Here is a 23,783-nt window from a genome sequence, read left to right as displayed (position 1 = left end):
AAAGAAAACATAGGCAATAAACTCATGGAGATCGTTCTCCTCGGTATTCTTTTGGATCTGTTTTCATAGAGAACGGCAGCAAAATGAAAAATAAACAATATGACAAACCACAAGGCATTTGCCCAGCCAAGGAAACCATCAACAAAACAAAAAGGCTACCTACTGAATGGGAGATGATATTTGCAAATGATATATCCGGCAAGGGGTTAATATCCAAAATATATGAAGAATTCCTACATCTTAACACAAAAAGAATCCAAACGCATGATTAAAAAATGGACCTGAGACTTGAATAGGTATTTCCTGAAAGAAGATATGTAGATCGCCAACAGACATGTGAAAAGATGCTCAGTATCACTAATCATCAGGAAAACATAAACCAAAATCACAATGAGATAGCACCTGCCACATGTCTGAATCCAAAAAACATGAAATAACAAATATTGGTGTGCATGTGGAGAAAAGGAAATCTTATGCACTGTTGGTGAGAATTTGAATTGGTGTCGTCACAATGGGCAACAGGATGGAGGTTTCTCAAAACAGTTTCCTCATTTTTGACACAGTTGATGGATCTAGAGGGTTTGACGCTAAATGAAATGAGTCAGACAGAGAAGGGCAAATATCATACGATTTACCTAATGATGTCAAAACAAAAACAAACCAACAAATGAACAAACCAATAGACTCACATGCAGAGAGACCAACTTTGTGATTTCTGTAGGGGAGTGGGGACGAGGGATGGCTGAAAGAAACGAAAGAAAGTAGGTGGTACAAACTTTCCGTTATGAAATAAATAATTCACATGGATGTAACTTACAGCATGGAGAATAGAGTCCATTCCATTGTATGAATTTTCTATGGTGATGGGTGATCACGATGATTTATCATGATGATCATAGCATAACGTGTATAAATGATGAATCATTATGTCTACACCTGAACTTAATGTGATATCTTTTGTCAACTATACATCCGGGAAAATAAATACATGAAAATGAAAATAGTATTGTCAACCCATTTTGCCAAACACAAAACAAAACAGAACCACAGACCAAAGGAAACATGCACGTGAATATGCCCAAAATTATTACCAATTCAAATCCAACAATGAACACAAAGGAAAAGAATTCCAGTGATGCAAAGTAGGTAATTTAGATATAAAGTTTTATTGCTTGGATGTTCATGTTATTTAATTGTCTTTTAAAAGTACTTTTAAAAGTAGTTTCTCTGCCCTACACCAATATTTTGAGTTAAGTGAAATTGTTAAACACTCATTAATTTTCCCCTACAGAGTTAGACTTAGGCTTTTTGTATGTTTGTTTGTTTATAACGAATATTCCTATTTAAATACAGACACCTAGTTACCATTGGTGAATGAATAAGTAAATAGCATGAATAATTATTTAACATTCAAATCTCTGGAATGGTGCTATGGCTCAATATTATTCAATGTTTTATCTTTCTTACAGGCATTTATTTTTTCCGGCAAAAACTTTAATAACCTATTTACAAATAATACAAATGTAATGTAGGTATATTCAAAATGAAGGTAGAATTTGAGAAGATCCATTCAGAAATTGATGTCTTTATGGCAGTCGCAAAAAATTGAAAACGTAGTCATTTTTCACTCTTAGTGTCAAATATAATTAAACACCCGTCTACGGGTTGCTGATTTTAGAATATTTTCAGTGAAATAGAAATGACATATCAAGGGCATAAGAAAAAAGAAATACGTAATATCTAGATGTAGCAAATTTGCCTAAAAGTAAAACACAAACTTCTAAGATATTTTACACAAGGCCTAAGTCCTCAGTGTTTGTCATTCAGATGGAAGTAAGTGAACAGCCTGGGTGGTTAAGTCTCTGACCCCAGAACCTCGTGGAACATAAACTTTGTCAGAGGCATTTGCTGAAGGACAAACGAAATGCCACACTGCAAGCTCAAAGCCTCCACATTCTGGAGCTGTGTGAGGAGATAAAGTGTCTTCAAAATAGCCCAAGGGTAAGAATTTCCTGTTCAAATTTGAAGTGACACATTGATGAGAAATCTACTTTTTCCACTATTGCTTCACTCTCAGCTCTCACAGGGCCGGCAGGCTGTGAAGACCACAGACACTGTCTGGTCACGAGAGGAACCTGGTTCCCTCTGGACGATGCATGACTGTCTGGCCAACAGAAGGTATGTGTCACCACGGTCCTGCCTTTCTAGTAGTCACCCCAGTGAGTGGGAGATTATAAATGCTGGTGGGATGCACCTGAGGCACAGCTAATATACAATGAAATCACAGAGAACATTGGTATCTGCATTCCAACAATTCAGGGTAACAAACAAGAATGACTATGAGATACATTAGAGATCTTACAATATTCAAATTCTTGCCTGTGGAGAAGTCATTAAGAACACATGCATATACCTATGCATAGGTTTACAAATCAATATAATTTCAGGTGAGATCACAGAAGCATCAGGACAAAGAACACATGATTTGGATTTGTCATCAGTTGTCATCAAGAATATATTATATATATTCGACATTGGTCCAGTCTTTAAACATAAATCCCTAAAATGAATCCATTATACCCTAAAGGTGAAATGGAATTCCTGATACAGTTATTTCAATAAATGAAAGCAGTTTGATTCTTCATAAAACACAAGATGAGTTACCTTGCGCAAAAATGCTAATTTAAACTTAACTATAAACAATCCAAAGACTTTTTATAAAATTGAACAAAACTTGGCCAAGAAAGATATTCAATACTGAAAGACGCTCTTGTGTAATGAATTGTTCCATGGTCTAAATGCTATGAATGAGTAATGATAAATGGTTACTGTGTTAAAAATAATTAAAATTGGGGGTGTCAGGGTGGCTCAGTCGGTTGGGCGTCCAAAGTCTGCGGGGATCATGATCTCACAGTCTGTGAGTTCGAGCCCTACATCAGACTCCGTGCTAACAGCACGGAACCTGGAGCCTGCCTCAGATTGTGTGTCTTACTCTCTCTAACCCTCCCACACTCACAGTCTGTCTTACTCTCTGTCTCTCTCTCTCAAAAGGAAACAAAAAAATTGTTTTAATAAAAATAATTAAAATCACTAATACATTATTGAGAACTTAGACCACTCAGATTGAGTTTAAGTGCTTTATATGCGTTATAGTGTACATATTTTAATTCCTATTTTAGATTACTAAACTACATAGTTAGACATGAAATAAATCTTTTTAATTTTTATTTTTTTTAATTTTTCATGTTTGTTTATTTTTGAGAGAGAGAGACACAGAATGAGCAGGAGAGGGACAGAGAGAGGGAGACACAGAATCTGAAGCATGCTCCAGACTATGAGCTGTCAGCACAGAGCCCCGCGTGGGGATCGAACCCACGAACCATGAGATCATGACCTGAGCAAAAGTTGGTCGCTCGACCAATCTCTCAGTTGACTGAGCCACCCAGGTGCCCCATGAAATAATTTCCGAAGCTGATACTTTGTGCTTGGAGAGACAGGAGTAATTCCAGAGTTCACTGACTGCACAGTTCCTTGGCTGACGTCTGAAATTACATTTATGTGAGTTTTAGTATAACTAAACAACTGGAGTTACCCTAACTGCGTTTGAAATCGTAGATCTTTCTAGAAGTTTGTAACAACTGTGTTCTTCCATCAATGATCTGCCCTTTTATTTATCATTTTATGGTTTCATATCTTTGCCATTAAGTCAGTTGTCACTTTCTGATGTTAAGTCCTCTTTTAAAAAATGCTTTGTTTCTTTCTGTTTTCACTCTTGTTCCTGCTTTGGATAATTTTAGTGTGTCTTGTAACATTTTGCAACATATGAAATATTTCTTCTAAAATTTAACAATTCTCAGAACTCCCCAGATGTTCAAAATAAAATATCACTTTGATAGCACTGCATTACTTTTTAGAAACACAATTTAAAACCACAAATAAAAGTCGTTTGCAACAGGAAATACCTATATGTGCTAAAAACAATATTCTCCAATCTTAGAGCACCTAATTTCTAACCAGTAATGGGTTTTAACATTGTCAAAATTGATACAACACTTTTCTTCTAATACAGCATTTTAATTAATCTGGTTATTCTAATAGTGTTGAAATATGTCTGTGGAATCTGACCTTACTTTAATGAGGACACTATTATTCATGAATTCCTTTCTTCTTCACTAATTTAGTGCTTTACATATTTTCCAATCAGTATTATTATGCTATTATTATAAATAAAAAACATTTATTCTATCATGAAACACTTATTTCAATCTCTACACAAGTTAGTACCAGACTTTATATTGTTCAACTGCAAATGAGTAGCATCCCTCACCCTGCACCCCACGCGGTGTCACTGGACTAGCAATGTTGTCAGCACATGACACACACTCTTGATCAAGACCTTCAGGGCAGTTTCATCCACATTGTAGCTGACACTACTCAGCTGCAGACATGAACAACCAAGGCGTGACTTATGCGGAACTCCATCATGCTAAGGGCTCACAAAGACAGCAAGTGCAACCTAAGGGCACGAAAAGTTCCATTTCAGTAACTGAGGAGGAGATAGCCTATGCAGAATTAAGTCTTCAAAATGCTTCTCGGGCCCTTCAAGGGAATGGCAAGAACTCTCCCTGCAAAGGTAAAAAACATTTAATACAGACAAGTATGTCTGTTTTAGGATTTGAAGTTGGGGTGTAGGGGTGTAGGGAAAGAGTAGGAAGTGATCTCACATAGTTTTCATTTGTGAGGACCAGAGCTGGAGGTTGGAATATGGTATTGTAATTGAAAGCATTGGTATATTCTGAGAGAAGATTCCAATGATAGTGATGGGTTTGAGGTGCAGGTTATTGTATGTGATTCCCTGCGCATTGTGGGTTCTCTTGTTTGCAAATCTCCTAAATGATTGCTTCCGGGCATCCTTTCTCAGTGTTTGCCTTTCTCTTCCTACTACTCACCTTCATGTCCAGAGAAGCTCATTGCCGGTATCTTGGGAATCCTCTGCCTCGTCTTGATGTCCACTGTGGTAACAATAGCTGTTATTCCCTGTAAGTACGTGTTTGAATGACTAAAAGGGAATTTTTCACCTTACTGATCATTAGTTCCTCGATAGTGTGTAAACACTTTGAATTTATTATTTCATTTTAATGCATTTTTAATGCATGCTCTAAGTGTGGAATAATTATTTAGAGGTTATCTAAAGTAGAAATAACAGATTAAATTGAGGGAGAATTAAACACATATTTGGATTTAATAACTCAAAGGCAAGTCACACAAGAGACTTTATGGTGAAATGCACATTAATTCTTGAGATTGCTTCAAGGAAATATTGTAAGAGATGGTGAGGTTTCGTTCTTTAAGCTTTTGAATTGTTTTCCCCCTCATGTTCATTACTTTATTCAATTTTTCTGGTAAAAGAGCACACCCAATTTTAAACTAGGAAACTCAAAGTATTATGATTTATTTCATTGAATATTATTTTTTTGAGAATTGCTTTAATGTTCTAGCTACTGAAGGACCAGCGCGGAACAAAACGTCCCTGGAAACAAGGATCCAAAAGGTACAACATCCCTTGCAAAATTCTGTTATTAGTTTCGTGTCTCTTTGAGCTCTGTCTTCAAGTTTGCAAAGATGATAACAGATGCTTTGGGAAAAAGTGAATTCAAAAATCACTTAATGAACTTTCAGAACTGATGGAGAAATACTCATTCAAAATCACCGTACCTGCTGTTAACAATTGCCTCACATTTCCTCCTTCTACAACATGATAAAAGGTAAATCATTCCATAAAGATGGTTGTGTTCCCTGACTCTCAGGACATGTATACATGGACATTTTTGTGGTTGCTTCATATGGGCACATATATTAGGGGACGAAAGCCTGACTCTTCTCTGAGTGTGTGTGTGTGCGTGTGTGTGTGTGTGTGTGTTTAATTTTACCAGCTTGTGAGGGTCTACGAATGGTATGTACACATATTGTTGCATACACACGACTCCTGAAACAGAATGCTACGGGCACCAGTGACAGTCACAACAAAGTTTATTACAATGAGAGGCAAGGCCGACCGATCGGGACCAACACTCTTGATAAGAGTGCGGCCCCGAACAGCCGGGGTACAGAGTTTTTATAACGGATCACATCATTTTATCATCACCTGGGAACAGAACAAAGAAACAATTTCCAGATGAGTTAGAAACAGTTGCCTAATGAGGTGTTTACTTTAGACTTTCTGCCTCTAAGTTGCAACCAGTGGATCTCCTTGACCCTGCCTCTGATGCTCTTTTCTTTGAACTTTTGCTTCCTTAATTGGTGAAGCCTAATTTACAAGAGTATGAGGCGTAATTTATAAGAGTAAAGCAAGGCTGTTATCTCTTAACCTTCAATGTCAACACAAAGCTGTTATTTTTCAAGCTAAGCATTAGCCCTACACTACAATTTAACCCTTACAATATGTGTATCCATATACACTATGTAAAGTTTCATTTTGTAATATTCAAAGCGCTTTGGATAATATCTCATAATCTCTCCTCAGCCTGTCTCTGTTGTCATTGTCTGAAAGAGTGGTTTACATATTCCAACAATTGCTATTACATTAGCACTGAGGGAAAATCATGGAACGAGAGTTTGGCATCCTGTGCTTCTAACAACTCTAACCTGCTCTACTATGATGATGATGAGGACAAGGTAAGTTTTCAGATGTTTCCAGATTCTATTAAAAGCTTGTCATTAAATGGGGCTCCTGAGTGGCTCAGTGGATTAAGCCTCTGACTTCGGCTCAGGTCATGATCTCAAGTTTTGTGAGTTTGAGCCCCACAGTGGGCTCTGTGCTGACAGCTCAGAGCCTGGAGTCTGCTTCAGATTCTTGTCTCCCTCTCTCTCTAATTCTCCCCTGCTCATGTTCTCTCTCTGCGTCTCAAAAATAAATAAATGTTAAAAAATAAAAAGAAAAATCTTGCAATTAATATTATGCTTGTAGAATTCATCCACAGTTTTATATGTAGTTGTAGTTTATTTTTTAAAGTCTTTAATATTCCATGGTTTGACTCTCTGACACATTATTTATAGTTTTATACCTTGAATGTACATTTGATAATTTCCAGTTCTTGCTTTTCATAGGATCCTGTGCTTCTAGAAATGCTCTTTTGTCTGAAATTAACTTTACTATTTCATTTTACAACACATCAAGGAAACTAGGCATATGATTGTGCACACTGATTACAATAGAGTTAGAATCACACAATTCTAAATTACATCATGAGTCAGAAGTGTAGAGCCTTTATCAGGCCTGCCCATTTTCCTTTTATGAAATATCTCTGCTTATTTTGGGGCTGTATATCAATGGAATCATTCAGGGTGCATTTTTATGTGTGTCTCCCTTCTCTCCCAGGTGCTACTAGTAATCCATCTATATTAACACACTTGTCTATAGTTTGTGAATTTTCACTGCTCTCATATGAATATGACATTTTAAAAACCATTCTCAGAAATTTAGTTCCTTTTTCGTATGTGGGTATTATGAATAATTATGTTAGGAAAAGTCTTTTCTATGTCTTCCTCCACATATCATATTGATAATCATTTATTGCACATAGCGACATATTATATATTTACGTAATATAAATGTATGGTTTTCATAATAAAATAATAATGTATAATGTAACATAATTGTATTCATGTATAATTATGCTACATTTCTCTGTAGGCATTAGTATGCAATTGCATAGTCATAGATATGTGTATATTTCAATATAAAAATTTATGCCTACATTTTTTTTATTTTATTGTGTAAAATATATTATACCAAATAGGCCTTTGATCTAAAAGTCGTTTGATCAGTAGTCTCAGAAAAATTAATTAATAAGTTCTGATGGTTATTCAGTGACTGTTTTCCTGGGCTGTAAATCTCAAGGCTCTTCTCTTTTGTGAGAATGAGAAGTGCTGGGTTGTGTCTCTTGCCCATTTCTCCAGGACGGTGTCTTCTTTTCACTTCTCAGGAGTCTTTGTCATATTTTAGATCTGAGTTCTTTTTCGAGCTTTTAAGATGCAAGTACCTGCATCTGCATTTTCACTCTCATATTGGAGTCTTTTAAGGATCAGAGTTTTAATGTTACCATGGTCCTGCTTAGCTTTTTGTATGTTACAATGAGTATTATGGACCTATTTCAGAAGTTAGCCAAAGTTCATGAATAGAATATCCTATATTATTTTCCTGTATTTACCTTTTTCTTTCTTTATTTTTTAACTTTTCATTATGATGTATGATCCAATTAGAATTTATCTTTTGTGATGCTATATGTCTGAGGCTGTGAGTGAAAGTTGTATATATCTACATCATTACCTTATTGACGGAGCATCATTTATAGCAAAGTAGGTCCTTTCTTCATCAGTAACTTTATATACATAAAGTTATATATATGTACACATGTGCTCTAATCTCCTTGATATAAGTAATATAGATATTATGTATCTTTATATAGATGATTGGATATTCATAGATCACAGTCTACATAGTCTATCACAACCCACAGCAGTTCGAGTAAAATGTAGAGACTTACTTGCCTTTACGGTCCATTACCGTGTCCCATTTATACTACAAGTGGCCTAAATATTTCTCTGCTTACATGGAGAATCACTGCATGTTATAACTTTGCTTCAATTGATACTTTTGCTTCAAATATCAAACAATTTCGAAAACACAGGAGGTGAAGGAAAGTCCATTAGACCTGGTAAGAATTTTATTCTTACATTTGTCCTCTCTTCCTTCCTTAGGATCCAAAATGCCTTCTTTTACCATGTATTCTCTCTAGCAGTTCTTTCAGAGTGGGTCTGGTGGTCATACATTTTCTTAGTGTTCCTTAATCGGAGAATGTCTTCTTTCTCTTGCATGTGTGTTGATTCTTTTGGTGGGTAGTCCATGGTTTTTTATTAGAATCACCCAGTTAGTGTCTAAAACTTTTCTGCTTATCTAGCATGCCTGTTTTCCTGTTATTTTGACTGGAGAGAAGAAACATTGTGGAGACTTGGGTGTGTAGGTGTTGGTGTCTGTGGTTTGCTAGGCTCTCTGACACCAGCCTATGTGAGGTAGAGGGAAATTCTGGGGAGCTCACCACCATGTCATTCCTTGGGTCTCCAGGGCTGGGATCTGTCGGCTTTCTCCTTATCTTTCTGACTTTTCTGTCGTCTTATGAATTATGTCCAGGGATTGTATCTGTATTGGTGGGAGGACTAGGGAAAAGGCTATCCAGTCTATCTTTCCAGAACAGGAAGTGTGGTCTGGGGTGGTTTTAATTTGAATACTCCTAAGGTAATGATGTTGAGCATCAGCTCCTATACTCATTTGCCATATACACATGGTGCTTGGTGAAGTACCTATTGAACTGTTTTGCTAACAATTTTAATTTGTTTCATTGTATTTTGAGAATTCTTTGTTGTACCCTGGCGGCAAGTCTTCTAGCAGATGCATGATTTGAAAATTTTTTTTAACTGGCTTATGACCTCTGTTTCTCTTCGAAGAGCAGAGATTATCTTGATGAACTACACTTCATCAATTTCTTCTTTTAAGGATCATGGTTTTGGTGTTCTGTCTAAAATCTCTGTCCCACTGTAGGTTGTGCATTTGTTATAACATCTCTTAAAAGGTTTTGTTTTCAATTATGTGTGATCTATTTTGAGCATTTTTAGATATAGTATAAAGTATATGATTATTAATAAGATTTGATACGTCATTGTTTCCCCAACATTTGTTGAAAAGACTATGGTTTTTCCACCGAATGACTGCATTTTTGTGGAACTCTGCATTTCATATGGTGTGGGTACAAATTTTGCACACTCTCATCTGTTTAACTAATGTCTTCATGTATTTTTTGTTAGTTTCATGCTTGAAAGATCTTCCTTTTGCTTTAAATGTTTATTTATTTACTTTGAGCAACTGACAAGTCAAGCGGCAGAGGGGCAGTGAGAGAGAGGTCCATGGTGTCAGCACAGATCCTGACATGGGGCTCCCTCTCAGGAGCCATGAGATCAAGACCCGAGCAGTAATCAAGAGTCAGAAGCACAACTGACTGATCTTACCAGGTGTCCCCCAATTGCCCTTTTTTAAACAGTGAGTTGATATAAGTTCAATTTCAGACTTAACATATCTATTCAGAGTCTTTGCATGGATTTACCATTCATTTCTATCTTTCTAAAAGTTATTATTTTTTTTAAATCTTTTAATGTCTATTTATTTTTGAGGGAGAGAGAGAGAGAGAGAGACAGGAGCATGAGGGGGGGAGGGGCAGAGGGAGAGGGAGACACAGAATCCAAAGCAGGCTCCAGGCTCCAGGCCTTCAGCACAGAGCCTGACACGGGGCTTGAACCCACAGACTGCGAGATCATGACCGGAGCCAAAGTCAGCCGCTTAACCGACCGAGCCACTCAGGCGCCCCCTAAAAGTTATTTTTTATGTTATATTTATTTATTTATTTATTTTGTGTGAGAGAGAAAGTGCACAAGGGAGGGACAGAGAGGGAGAGAGAGAGAGAGAGAGAGAGAGAGAGAGAGAGAGAAAATTCCAAGCATGCTCCACGCTGTCAGTGCAGAGCCCAATGTGGGGTTCAAATTCATAAACCTTGAGATCGTGACCTGAGCCAAAATCAAGAGTTGGACGCTCCATCAATGGAACCACCCAGGCACTCCTTTCTAAAGGCTTTTCAAAAGTAAGAATAAATATTTTTTTTTTCAGGTGCCTTGTGCCTCAGAGAAGTCACATCAATTGATCTTCATTGCCAATGTGACAGATTATGATTATGGCATTTCAAAAGTAAATACAACATGGTGCTACTTGAATAACTCTACTTGTATCTGAGTCCATTATTTTTATATATTGTCAGACCTATTTATGAATGCCCTGACATGTAATTTTGGTTTTTTTATCGTATTCCCATCAAAATGTATAAGACACTTATTTTATTATCCTCCTTTTTTGACCCTACAATGATTTCTTTTAACTGGTATTTCAATTTTCTCTATTCATAAACATCTAAATACTCTGTAACAGAGTGTGAAAAGTTTTCTGAATCACAGATAAAATTATATTAGAGGCTGTAAGACACTTCTGATATTCCTATTTCTTTTTCTTTTGGTTTTCACAAGTTATGTTTAGTAGGTTTTTTTTGAACGTTATGTCTAATTGCAAATATATCTGAATTACTTCATAATATTCTCCTAGATAATTTTATTGTGGTACAATTAACAACACACAGATGTATCATATGCTATAAATGTCAACAGACAGCTGAATATTCAGAGTCACCATTGCATGGAATGAGAAAATTAATATTACCAGGACTGCACTATGCCCCTGTCAAGGTCTTTTCTGCATTTCAAGAACAGTTTTATACATGGAATCATATGGTATGCATATTGTATTTTGGCATTTTCAGGTGAAGGTACACTTGTCTGATTCATCCTCATAGCTGCATGAAGTTATAAATTGTCCACATCCCTTTGCTGGTCTGTTGTCGGATTCCCCTACAATGTGCACACCAATTCTATTGCGGAAGCTCTTGGATATTTGGGTATTGGTCCATTTGGGGCTACTTTGAGTTATTCTATGATCCATCCTTCATGATCAACTTTTAGCTAAACGTATGTGTCTCATATTTGAACTACTGGCTCTTCTCTTCTTGCTTCTTGAGAGGGAAGCAACTTAGATCATGCGTTGATAACATTCTTCCTTTTCAGCATAATTGACAAAGGTACAAATTGGCTCTAAACACCACTTTAGTTTCATCCTAAAAACTTTGATGTATGCTCAGTTTATTATCATCCAGTACAAAGGAATTTCTGTCATCCAGTACAAGATATTTTCAAAGATTTTATCTTTCAACTGTAAAGTTTCAGAAGTGTATCACTTTCCACATGTTTGGAAATTTTCCGGATTCCTTTCCATTGCTTCTTCTCATTTTATTTTAGTCTTGAGAGAAAATACTTTGAATATTTCCATCCTTAAAATTTTTGATCCTAAATTTATGATGTAGAACACTTTCTATATATGTCAGTTATGTCAAGCTGGTTCTTAGAGTTTTGACAGTCTTCCATAGTCCTCCTGATGTTGCGACAAGCTGTTCTTACTTACTGAAGGCAGACATTTCGATCTTCAAGTATACTCATTAATTTATTAATCCTAAGTCTGTCAGTTTCTATTTCATGTGTTTCAGGGTTCTGTTGTTAGGTGAATAATGATGTTTATAATTGTGTTATCTTCCTCCTCTTTTGACAGCCTTAACATTTGGATATGTTTCTTTTAATTTCTACTACTATTTCTTGTTTTAACAGCTACTTTGATATTACAACAGCCATTTCAGCTCACTTCTTTGGTTGCTATTTGTAGGGTCTATCTTTTGCTCTCCTTTTATTTTCACCTATTTGTGCCTTTGAATCTACAGTGTGTCTGTTATGGAGAGCATATAGATGGATATTGAGCGTTTATTCGGGATGGCGCTTTATCTTATAATTGTAATATGTTTACTTCACATGAGTGTAATTACTGAGATAAGTGAATTTACATATACAATTTGCTATTTATTCTCTATGTATGTCTTGTTTTCTTCTTCCACTTTACCTCAAATCTTTTGTATTAAACATATATTCTATCAGTGTTCCATTTTAATGCCTCTATTGATGTGTTAGCTATATTCTGAAGTTATTTCCTTAGGAGTTGTAGGTATTACAAACCTATCTTTTGTTTGTTTTCATGGAGATAAAAACATCTAACATTGTTAGACATCTAACATTGCATACATTTAAGGCCAATAGTGTGTTCATTTGATAAATTTACATATTGCCTTATGATCACTATGGCCATGTTAGATAACACCCTTGTTATGTCACATATTTGTCATTCTTTGTGTGGTTGAGGACAGCTAAGAATTAGTCCTAGAAACTTTGAAGTTTATAACACAGTAATGTTGTCATTAATTACTATGCTGCACATTAGACCTCCAAAATTATCTATTGGTTGTAAATTTGTCTTCTTTTTTAAAATTTTTTTAATGTTTATTTATTTTTTGAGGGACAGAGAGAGAGTGAGACACAGAATCTGAAGCAAGCTCCAGGCTTTGAGCTGTCAGCACAGAACCTGAGGCGGGGCTCAAACTCACGAACTGTGAGATCTTGACCTGAGCCAAAGTCGGATGCTAAATGCACTAAGCCATCCAGGAGCCCCGTAAATTTCTATTCTTAAACATCTTACCAAACCCTCAAACTACATTCCTGAAAAACATATTCTACTCTTTCTTTCTGCCTGTTCAGTTTTTAAAATTTCATATGTAAGTAAGACAATACAATATTTGTCTCTCTCTGTCTGACTTTTGTCAGTTAACATAATTCCTTCAAGGTCCATCGTTTTGTTACAAATGGCAAGATTTCCTTCTTTCACCTGTTAAATAATATTGCAGTGTATGTGTGGATGTATGTGTATATATGTACGTACGTGTATACATATCACACCTTCTTTATGTCGATTGGCAGATACTTAGGTTCCTTCCATTTCTCAGCTATTGATAATAATACTGCAATGAGCATGGGGTGTAGATAGACCTTTGAGATATTGATCAGTTCCTTCATTTATTTTAAAAAATGTTTTAATGTTTATTGATTTTTGAGAGGGGGCAGTGGCAGAGAAAGGGGGAGACACAGATTCTAAGCTCTAAGCTTGCAGTTTTCAGCACAGAGCCCGATACAGGGCTTGAACCCACGAAGGGGGAGATCATGACCAGAGCCAAAGTCCAACACAACCAAATGAGCCACCGACTGCCCCAATGATGAGTTGTATTAAATACGTATGTAAGAGTGACATTACTGAAAACCAGCCGTACTAGTTTCCACTGTGGCAGCACCAATTTTCATTTCCTCCAAAGGATTCCATTTTCTTCACATCCTCACCATATCAATTCTCTCTTACCTTTCAGAAAAAGCCTCTAACAGGTGTGAAGTGACATTTCATTGTGGACTTCATTTGCATTCCCTGATGAGCAATTTTGAGCACCTTTCATGTACTTATTCGCCATTCATATGTCTTCACCAAAATGTATACTGAGGCCCTTGGCCCATTTTTTAAATTAGATTTCTCTCTTTGTTTTGATTCTGTCGTTTGAGTTCTTTATATATATTGGATATTAGTCCCTTCTCTGATACTGGTTTACAAAGATTTTCTTCTCTTCTGTCCATGATCTCTCAACGTTTTGATTCTTCCCTTTGCTGGACATAAGGCCTTTAGTTTACAGCAGTCCTGCTTTTTTATTTTAGTTTTTGTTTCCTGTGGTTGATGACTTATCCCTGAGCTCATTACATACACCAAAGTCTAGGATCTTTTTCTTTTTGTCTCTACCAGTGATTTTATATATTTTATATGTTTTTATGTTACCAATTTTGTCTTTTTGTTTCAGCTGAATGAATACCCTTTAGCATTTCCATGGGGCAGGTCTAATTTCTTCTGACACCTGGCTTCAGCAACCACCACTGGAATCATGCTGCTGCTTTCACCTGACTGCCATCTTGGATGAGAATTGATATGTTGACACACCATTTTCTAGGGTGCTAGGAGAGTCTTTATCTCGTCTTCATTTCTGAATGACAGCCTTGCTATGTAAGGTATTCTTGGTTGACAGTTTTTTTCCCTTTGACCACTTTCAAAATGTCATCCTACTTTCTGTCATTCTATGGGACGAAGACCTTTTGAGATGTTCCTTTTTGGTGTCTGGTATGGCATGCTGACCTCAGAGCCCTCAAAGCACTATTGAAGCTGTTGTCCAAGATCAGGCACACATGGAACTATCATAGCAACTGGGTCTTGGTGCATAGGTTCACTTGTGGCTGTGGCACTAGGGAGGAGACGTGTGTAGATATTCCAGGGAAACCGGACCTGGTTCTCAGGGGCTCACCATTGTGACTATGGCTACCAGGGGATTGTAGCGGTCCCACAGGCCATGGATGAGAAGGTTTACTGGTGGCTTGGGGGCCAGTGGGCAGTAGGTGTTAATAGCATATACTGGAGATGGTGAGTCAAAGTTGCAACTCTGTCCCAAGTGGCAGTCCCTAGATAGCAGCAGCATGATCCATTCATGGATTGTGAAAACCATGTGTCAGGATACAGGGATCTGGACACAGACCCCTATCCACAGAGCCCCGAAGGAGAGCTTAAGCTGCGATGTGGAAGCTGAAAGTATGTCTTGGGATGCAACAGTATGGTACCAGAAATAAGGCTCAGAGCCCTAAAATGGAACCAAAGAGATGGGACTCCAGGCAGTGGTGACTTGGCCTACCCATGCAGGGTCAGAGCCTTGAGCTGCCATGGGTGGAAGAAAGTCTTCAGGTGTTAGTGATGGCACTTCAGAGTCCAGGCCTGGGAGGTGTTGGGTTCTGAATAGCAGGAGGATCCTTTACAATGAAGACTCGGGGTCATGAAATGGAACATGGTGAGTGGGGATCAAGCAAAAGTATGCACCAACAGTGGCAGTTAAGGCACATCCTAGGGTCTGGGAACAGGAATCAGGAACCAGCTCCAGTGATGTGAGACAAAGCCCCAACCAAGGACAGGAGTAGGCAGGCATCAGAGGCAGCTCTAGTCTTGTATAGGTGAGGTGCTGTGGCAAACAATTTCTAAGAGAAGATCTGGAGCCCCTCAAGGCAAGCCTTACCATAGCAACAGCTCTAGCCTTTGAGAATAGATATAGAGGGGGCCCTCTGGGCAGCTCCATCAAGTGGGATCAGCCTAGATGGGGCACCTCTGTTGCAAAAGCTGTAGCCAACCATGGAGTGGAAGCTTGCTGGGTTCTCCTGCTCCCCTTCTCTCCATGAAGTGACTTCCCCTGAGGGGATTCCTCCAGGAGCCAAGGGGCTCTCAGCTGGAGGGTTGAGTGATGCAGGCAAAACACTTCCTTTTTCTTCCATGGGACCATCCTGGACTTTTGATCAGCACCCGATTTGTGGTGTTTCTTTGTTGTCAAGAGCTTTCCCTGGGCCGTGTTTAGCTTGAAGTTGTTGAGTTATGGTTCGGACTGATTTTGTGGGCAGGTGAGCATTATGACCTCCTCGGTCTCCATCTTGCTAATGGCACTCTTTACACATGTATCATTAACTGATTGCCATCTATGTCACATGAATCCTGACTAATTTCTGATACAATATATTAAATGAGCACCAACATAGCTCCTTTGCCACCACCTATCACAGGTATGCCTCAACCTTTCAAAAATTTCCATCATGTCACTTTGCTTTTGGGAAAAACTTACACTAGTACCAGATTTTGCTGAAGAACAGAAATCTGAAGGGGATTTTCCCTTTCAGGAGAAAAGGTGAAAAGTGAAAATTGTGTTCAGGGCTAGTTGTACTGTTAGAGAAGCAGCTCACACCCCAAGCAGCAAGACTGTTCCTGTCGAGTTTATTTCTCAAAAAACAATCAACTCTGTATATCAGTATCAGGCGTAGGTTTGAACTGTATTTTGGAGTGTCTGTGCTTCATCTCAATTTACTTTCTGTACCTCTCCATTCACAAGGCTTGTCTTGAGGTATCAGAAAAGCCTAAGGGAGTTTTTTTTTTGTTTTGTGTTTTGGGGGTGGTGATGAATTTTTGGCACAGGGATGCTCAGCAATATTTTCGTGTAAATTAACGCTATTTCAATTTACACTATTTCAACTTAGTAAAGTTTTCACAGGAACAATCTACTGTCAGAGAGAGGGGAAATCTGTACTTCTGACAGTGCTGTACTGAAGCCAACTTGCACTGATTTCTGAACACAAACTATGCATCTCTTTACCTTCTCTGCTTTCGTGCTTTCACATTGGAAACCTGAAGGGAAGCATTCGTGGAGACTTTGTACCACACACATTAACAAATGCTAAAAATAAAAGGTTTATAGTATAGATCCCACCATGCAGTGTTATAATTATGGCTGCAAATTATCTTATCTTTTCAAGAAATTCAGAGAGGAAAATTCATACGCAGATCTAAACATTTACCGACATATTTATCATTTCTGTTGATCTCTATCCCTTCTTGTGGATATGCGTTACTGTCTAGTGTCATTTTACTTGTAGCTTGAAAAACATTGTTGAAAGGCAGGTGTAGTAAAAATAAATTCTGTTCATTTTTGTGTTTGATGTGGGATCTTTATGCATCTTGTTTTCTGAAAAGCTATTTTCTGAATGTATAATTCCTGTTTGACAGGTATTTTTGCTTTGTTTTGGTTGTTTGTTTGTTTGTTGTGTGTGTGTGTGTGTGTGTGTGTGTGTGTGTGCTCACAAGTAGTGGGTTTCTTTCTTTCTTTTTTTTTCACTATTTTTCCAGTGAGAGCTCATCTTTTAATCATATTGTTATTTACGTAAATATAATGGGTTGCTTTTCTCCTGCCCTTGTCAAGATCACCTTTTTTGTGGGTTTGACTTTGATTTTATTTTTTAAGCTGTTGCAGAATATACCATAACCGCATAACATAGAATTTAACACATTACCCATGTTAAAAAAATAGCCTAGTGTCTTAGAGCAGTTTTAGGTTCATAGCAAAACTCAGACATAGCACCGATATATGCTGTATTCCCCTACTGTCTATGTGTCAATGCAGGAGCAGTTCATAGACTGTCTCATTTTCAAAAGCCCTCGGTGGGGTGGTTCACTTGCTACAACTGATACACCTGTAGTGACACATCTTTATCAGCCAAAGACCATAGTTTACTTCAAAGCTTACTCTTGAGGTTGGGCATTTTATGCGTTTGGAAAAGTAGATAGTGACATGTATCAAACATTATGGAGTTCTACAGAATAGTTTCCCGTCCTTCAAAATCCTCTGTGCACCCCCATCCATCCTTCCTTCCCCCTAAACCCTGCAACCACTGATCACTTTACTGTCTCCATGATTTTGTTTTTTCCAGAGTGTCATATAGGGGGAATCCTATACTCTCGCACTTCTTACATTGCATTTAACTAGATCATCCATCGTAACCAGTTGAAGCACCCAGTTTAAGTTAGGAGTGCCAACTATCACATTGTTGCAAAGGATATCTAGAGCTCTCCCCTTGTAAAACTGGAACTCAACTCACTGCACAATAATTCTCCTTCAACACTTTCCCCTCAACCTGAGCAACCACTATTCTACTTGTTTCTATCACTTTTACTACTTTGGATACTTTCTATAAGTGGAATCAAACAGGTTTTTTTGTTTGTTTTTTTTTTTTCATGTGTATGACTGGCTTATTTCACTTAGCATAATGTCCTGGAATTTCATGCATGTTGTAGCAGGTGATAGATTTCCTTCCATTTACAACTGAATAATACTACAGTGTTATGTGTATACCACGCTTTCTTTCTCCATTCATCCATCAGTGGACATTTGGGTGGCTTCTGCCCTGTGGCTCTAATGAATAATGCTGCAGCGAGCATGGGTGTATATATATCTTTGAGATCTTGCTTTCAATTCTTTTAGATAGTTTCCTACCTGTGGGATTGCTGATTCATGTGGTAATTGTATTTTCAATTTCTTGAAGAAGCTCCATTCTCTTCTTCATAACGGTGACCGATTTACATGCCCAACAACAGTGTGTAGTCTCCTCCTTGTCGACCTCCTCACTGACCCTTTTTTAAAAAATGTTATTTATTTGTTGTGAGAGAGAGAGAAAGAGAGAGAGCAAGCAGGGCAGGTGGAGACGGAGGGAAGGGAGAGCATCTGAAGCTGGCTCTGCATCGTCAACACAGAGCCTCATGTGGGGCTCAAGCCCACAAATGTGAGATCATGACCTGAGTCAAAACCAAGAGTTGGAAACTTAACCAGCTAAGCCACCCAGGCACCTGAGCTTTTTTTTTTTATATATAAAATCGATCCTCATGAGTATGAGGTAATAACTCATCATGATTTTGATTTGCATTTCTCTGATCATTAGCATCTTTCCATGTGATTTTTCACAATATATATTGCTTTGGAAATATGTTTTTTAAATTTCTCTGTCCACATTTTAACTGTGTTTTGGTGTTTGATATTGGTACTAAATTGTAGACTAATCATATATTTTAGATGTGATTCCCTGTTTGATATATGATTTGCAAGTGTTTTTTCCACTCTGTCTTTTCATCGTTGATCATGCCCTTTAGTGCCCAGAAATGTTTAGGTTGATATAGCCCATTTGTCTACAATGAACTTTTCCTTTGTGGTCTGGTTTTGGTGGAGTTAATTTTAGTATACGGTGTAAATGGGAACATCCAGCTTCATTCTTCTGCATGTGGGAAGTCAGTTTCCCAACACCTTTTGTAAAAGATTCTGTCTCTCCCTATTGAATGGTCCTGGCACCTTTATCAAAACTGATTAGACTGCATACACATGGGTTTGTGTCTGGATATTTTTAAGGGATTGTTTCTTTGGGGGATTTAGGGTTTGTGTCTTTCTGTTCCTTCATCTTGCTGCTTGTATCCCGTTCCAGTTGGACTAGTGTGCAGGGCAGGGAAATGGATTCTGTCCTAGATAATGTGGAGTAAGGCTGATGGAGGTGGAAGATGTGTCACCCATCCCTGATTTTCACACTGACTTAAGTACTTCACAATCCACTCTCTTCCCTCAAGAGTATTTCTTTGTATTTGCCAGTGTTCTTTGGTCATTTCATTATGGTGTCATGAGACATGGGTTTGTACGTGCTCATTCTGTTAGCAGTTTGCTAAGTCTGGTGTCTATAAATATTTTCAATGATATTAATAACCTGTTCAGTCGTCGTGCCTTAAGATTGTTGTCCTGTTTTTTTCTGCCTCTGTCGTTCTTCTCATATTCTACTTAGACTTACACTGGCTTTCCTGATAGTGTTTTGAAAGTCTCTGAATTGTGTAAATTCTTCTCTTTTTTCTCTCTCATCCTAAGGTATAAATAAATTTTGTTCCTCCTTCAAATTCATCAGTTTTTTTCTACTTGAGTGGATTTTCCATTTCCGGTATGGATTTATGCACTGAGATCCTCTGTGGTTTCTTCATATAGTTTTATTTCTCTATTGATATTTCCTACTTGCTAAATTGCTGCCATCACATGTTCATGCAATTATTTCAACTAAGTTTTCTTTATAGTTTTCATATATTTATAAATATGATTTTTATTTTTATTATTTAAAAAAAATTGAATGCTTTTATTTATTTTTGAGAGAGAGAGAGAGACAGAGCATGAGCAGGTGAGGTGCAGAGAGAGAGGGAGACACAGACTGGGAAGCAGGCTCCAGGCTCTGAGCTGTCAGCACAGAGCCAGATGCGGGGCTCAAACTCACGGCCTGTGAGATCATGACCTGAGCTGATGTCAGACGCCCAACCGACTGAGCCAACCAGGTGCCCCTAAATATTACTTTTAATTACTTTTGTTCTAATACGTGGAACAACTTATCCCAGCAGACGTTTCTATTGACCTATGCTTTCCTTTCGTTGGAAGACATTTTTAAATTTCTCTATATTTTTTTTACTTGTTAGGTAGACACTTTTTAAACATATACCTCAGTAAACATGCATTGCATGTCATTTTTCCTAGATTTACTATTTTTTGTTGCCAAACATTTATGGCAGAATCTTCTCCGCTGAAGTCTGTCTACTGATAGTTTTGTTCAATGTTTTCCAAATTCTTATTGCTTATTTTTATGACGTTGTGACTTTTACCTTTGATGTTAATTACTGCTGATCAAGTCTCCACCTATGGCACCAGCACCCTTGCTCTTTGCAGCTTCTCCCAGTTGTAACATTTCAGTCTTCTTGATCACTGAGCCAGGGGTGGGCAGGTGGGGAGACACTGAGCATCCTAGGCGAGAAGATGACGGATGTGCTTCCTCCTTGAATCTCCAGGATTTTTTCCAATGTACCTATTTCATAAGTTATTAACCTGTGATCCATTTTCTCAACTCTGAAATTGTCTTCACGGTCAGTTTGTCCTCTTCACTTAGTCCTACTAAGACAATTTTATACTTTTGTGTCCACCGTGTAACATTATATTATAATTTGAAAGTGTCTAGAAAGGAAGAAAGGATGAACTTTTATGTGTTATTACAGAATTCAAGTGAGTATAAGAGCTTGTATTTGACTCCCAATAAATTTTATTTTCTCATAGTTTTTGTTGAATTTACTCTCTGCTACTACATGGGTTAGAGGCTCCCAGAGAAGAAATCATAGTTCATCTGTGCAGCCAAAAGCCTTAACATTTTCTTCTGAACTGTAAGTCTCCTGACAACTTTTTATTTTATGCCTCACAAGAATAGTTCTTAGAAAGAAAAACAGCAATGTGTGAACAATCAGATAAACACAGTAGTTGAAGTGTTTCCAGAGAAAAATGGTATGAGAAATATTGAGATTGAGATATTTAAGTATGAGTCAAAATGGATGGTTTATTCATTAAAATACTATGGTACCTAGTAAGAGATATAAGCAACCTTATGGTAAGATTAATGAGATATAATTCTCTGTATTTCAGGTTGTCAGTATCTTCAGAGAGTGACAAGAATTGTCCATATTTCGATTTTCATGCAAAAAAACCTTATTTTGCACCCTGCTCAGTAATAAGACCGTATGTTTGTAAGCACCAGGCATTTTAGTTACTTCATTTTGGTATAATGCTATTTCACCATTTATAAAGAATACATCTCTCATTATTTCAAAACCCATATGATTATTTTCTTTGCACATTTTTAAGATAATATTTTTAGTGTAATTTTAGGCTCACAACAAAATTAAGAAGAAGCTCCTGAGACTTCCTGGATTGTCCCTGTCTGCACATGTGCATGGTCTCTCCCATTACCAACATCACTCACTAGAATGTTTCATTTCTTACCAAGGATGAATCCGCATCAATGCATATATATCACTCAAAGCCCAAAGAGTACTTGAGGCTTCATTCTTGGTGTTATGGAACTGTTCTCAAATTTCATTATATTAGTGTAAAAAAATATACTCGGTATATGTTATTTATTTCTTATGCTTTGCTATTTAGTAGAATAAAATATATATTAATTACAAATCATAACATTAGTGTACAATTCTCACTACAGTGAATAATTCCATTTATATTTCCAAATTAGCTGATTTATCTAGCCCTTTAAGGGCCCCAAATGAGGCTTGAACACTCCAGGGTGACAAGGGTATCAGTCAGAATTGAGTCAGGAGACAGAAACAAGGAAGGAAGTTGAGGTAAACAATTATTATCTACTTGTAAAGGAAAGCTTACTAAGAGGAAAGACTACTAAGTTCAATAAAATTACAAAGAATATCTTAGAATTAAAGGAGAGATCACTGGGAAGCCAGGTCTGCTCTCTGAAGATGGGATTTAGATGTCATCAAGGACGATGTGGGTGCACACAGCTTCATGGCAGACATGCTCACTGGATTATCCTGGGGCAGGGCAGATCCACACTCCTCGGGCTGAACTTGGTGAGGCTGGATCTCAGGCTGTGACTGGCAAACAGGAAGAACTCCCTGTCAGAACATCAGGAGGAAAGACCAGAAGACAAGAAACTGACGGACTGGCTACAGAAAGTTGCTGGAGGACCAGTACACAGGACTTCTTGTAGGACTGCAACTGGCAACCAGGCTATGGCAGAAAAGGAGACACAACACCATGAAGCCAGGAAGAAGAGCTCTTTCTGCTGCACTGTCTCTCCATTGTCTCTTACCGACAAAAGTCAACTTCATGTGAGATGACAAGAGAGAGAATGGATGGGATCTTACACCGTTGTCTGAGAACAGGGCACTGAGGGTGGACTTGGAGCTGAGAGTACTAAATGAACGGCCCCTCGGGGTTATCATGGAACAACCACAGGTTCGCTGTATAAGAGCCATTCAGATCGGCCCCACTTCCTCCAAGAATGGAACCAAAGTATACTCTCTGAATCTCTCTTGGTGCCACACAATCAAAGGTTACACTCATTTCGAGGTAGAGATTGGTTTCTAATTGGATAATAACCAGTGCCCTTTGATACCTTTTCTTATATGTTGTTTTCCTTACTGGGTTCATGTATTTTGGATGACATTTAGTTTTTTTCCATTTTTTATGTACCCACTTCTGTCAGTCTTTACAGCCATGCTAAAAACACTTTGTTGTCTTTCTCTGTGTGACTTATTTCACCTAGCTTCCAATTAGACAATAAATTTCACATTAAAAAAATAAAAATAAATAAAAAAATTAAAAAAACACTTTGATGCAAAACATAAAATGTTACATAAGAAAACCAAAAATTAAAATCTACAGATATTTGTGTAGGTCAAATGGCTCGTTATTGCCAGATTTCAAGACAAACGTGAGTAATCAGATAATGATTCACAGATATTCCTACCCTAATTCAATTATAACAGGGAAAGAAATTAAACTCGGTTATTACTTGCAAAATAAATTCATATTTCATATGCATTTATATCTGTGAAGATAGACATATTCTTTGTATTCTCTCTACGTATTCCCTACACTCTTCTAGAAAAAATATGTGAATATTCAAAAGGAAATGAATATAATTGTTTATGGTAGCTGTAACTAATCGCTAAAGTTGTGTTTCATACAACCCAAGATTGCAATGACATTGAAAATTCAGGATCTAATTTTCATTCACCTGTTTGTGGTTTGGCTCTGTTAGGCTTGATCAATTCTGGGCATTTACGGACTTGACTCCAGACTACATACAGATGCAGCTCAGGTCCTGGTATATGATCTTGCATAGCAGAGATAGCAACTGGCAGAAATGTGTTTCTCAGTGCCTGGTCTCTGAACTCATAACCTATCACATTCCCACACACGTTATATTGTGAAACAAGTCACGGGGGC

General features: G+C 37.6%; 1 protein-coding gene across 1 annotated transcript; it reads left to right on the top strand.

Annotated features, from left to right (window-relative positions):
- Window positions 1-4,410: 4,410 nt before the first annotated feature.
- LOC132676008 (NKG2-A/NKG2-B type II integral membrane protein-like) lies at window positions 4,411-21,567 on the top strand. Its single transcript, XM_078449196.2, has 7 exons — window positions 4,411-4,633; window positions 4,962-5,039; window positions 5,499-5,551; window position 5,942; window positions 6,524-6,675; window positions 21,087-21,190; window positions 21,447-21,567. Exons 1-7 carry the CDS (start codon window positions 4,447-4,449, stop codon window positions 21,565-21,567), a joined length of 696 nt encoding a protein of 231 aa, XP_078305322.1. The 5' UTR covers window positions 4,411-4,446.
- The last annotated feature ends 2,216 nt before the right edge of the window (window positions 21,568-23,783 follow it).

Source organism: Panthera onca, chromosome B4 (assembly GCF_046562875.1).
Source record: "Panthera onca isolate mPanOnc1 chromosome B4, mPanOnc1 haplotype 2, whole genome shotgun sequence".
Classification (NCBI taxonomy): Eukaryota; Metazoa; Chordata; class Mammalia; order Carnivora; family Felidae; genus Panthera; species Panthera onca.
Note: the sequence above shows the minus strand (reverse complement) of the source record. Positions and strands in the feature narration are given on the sequence as shown.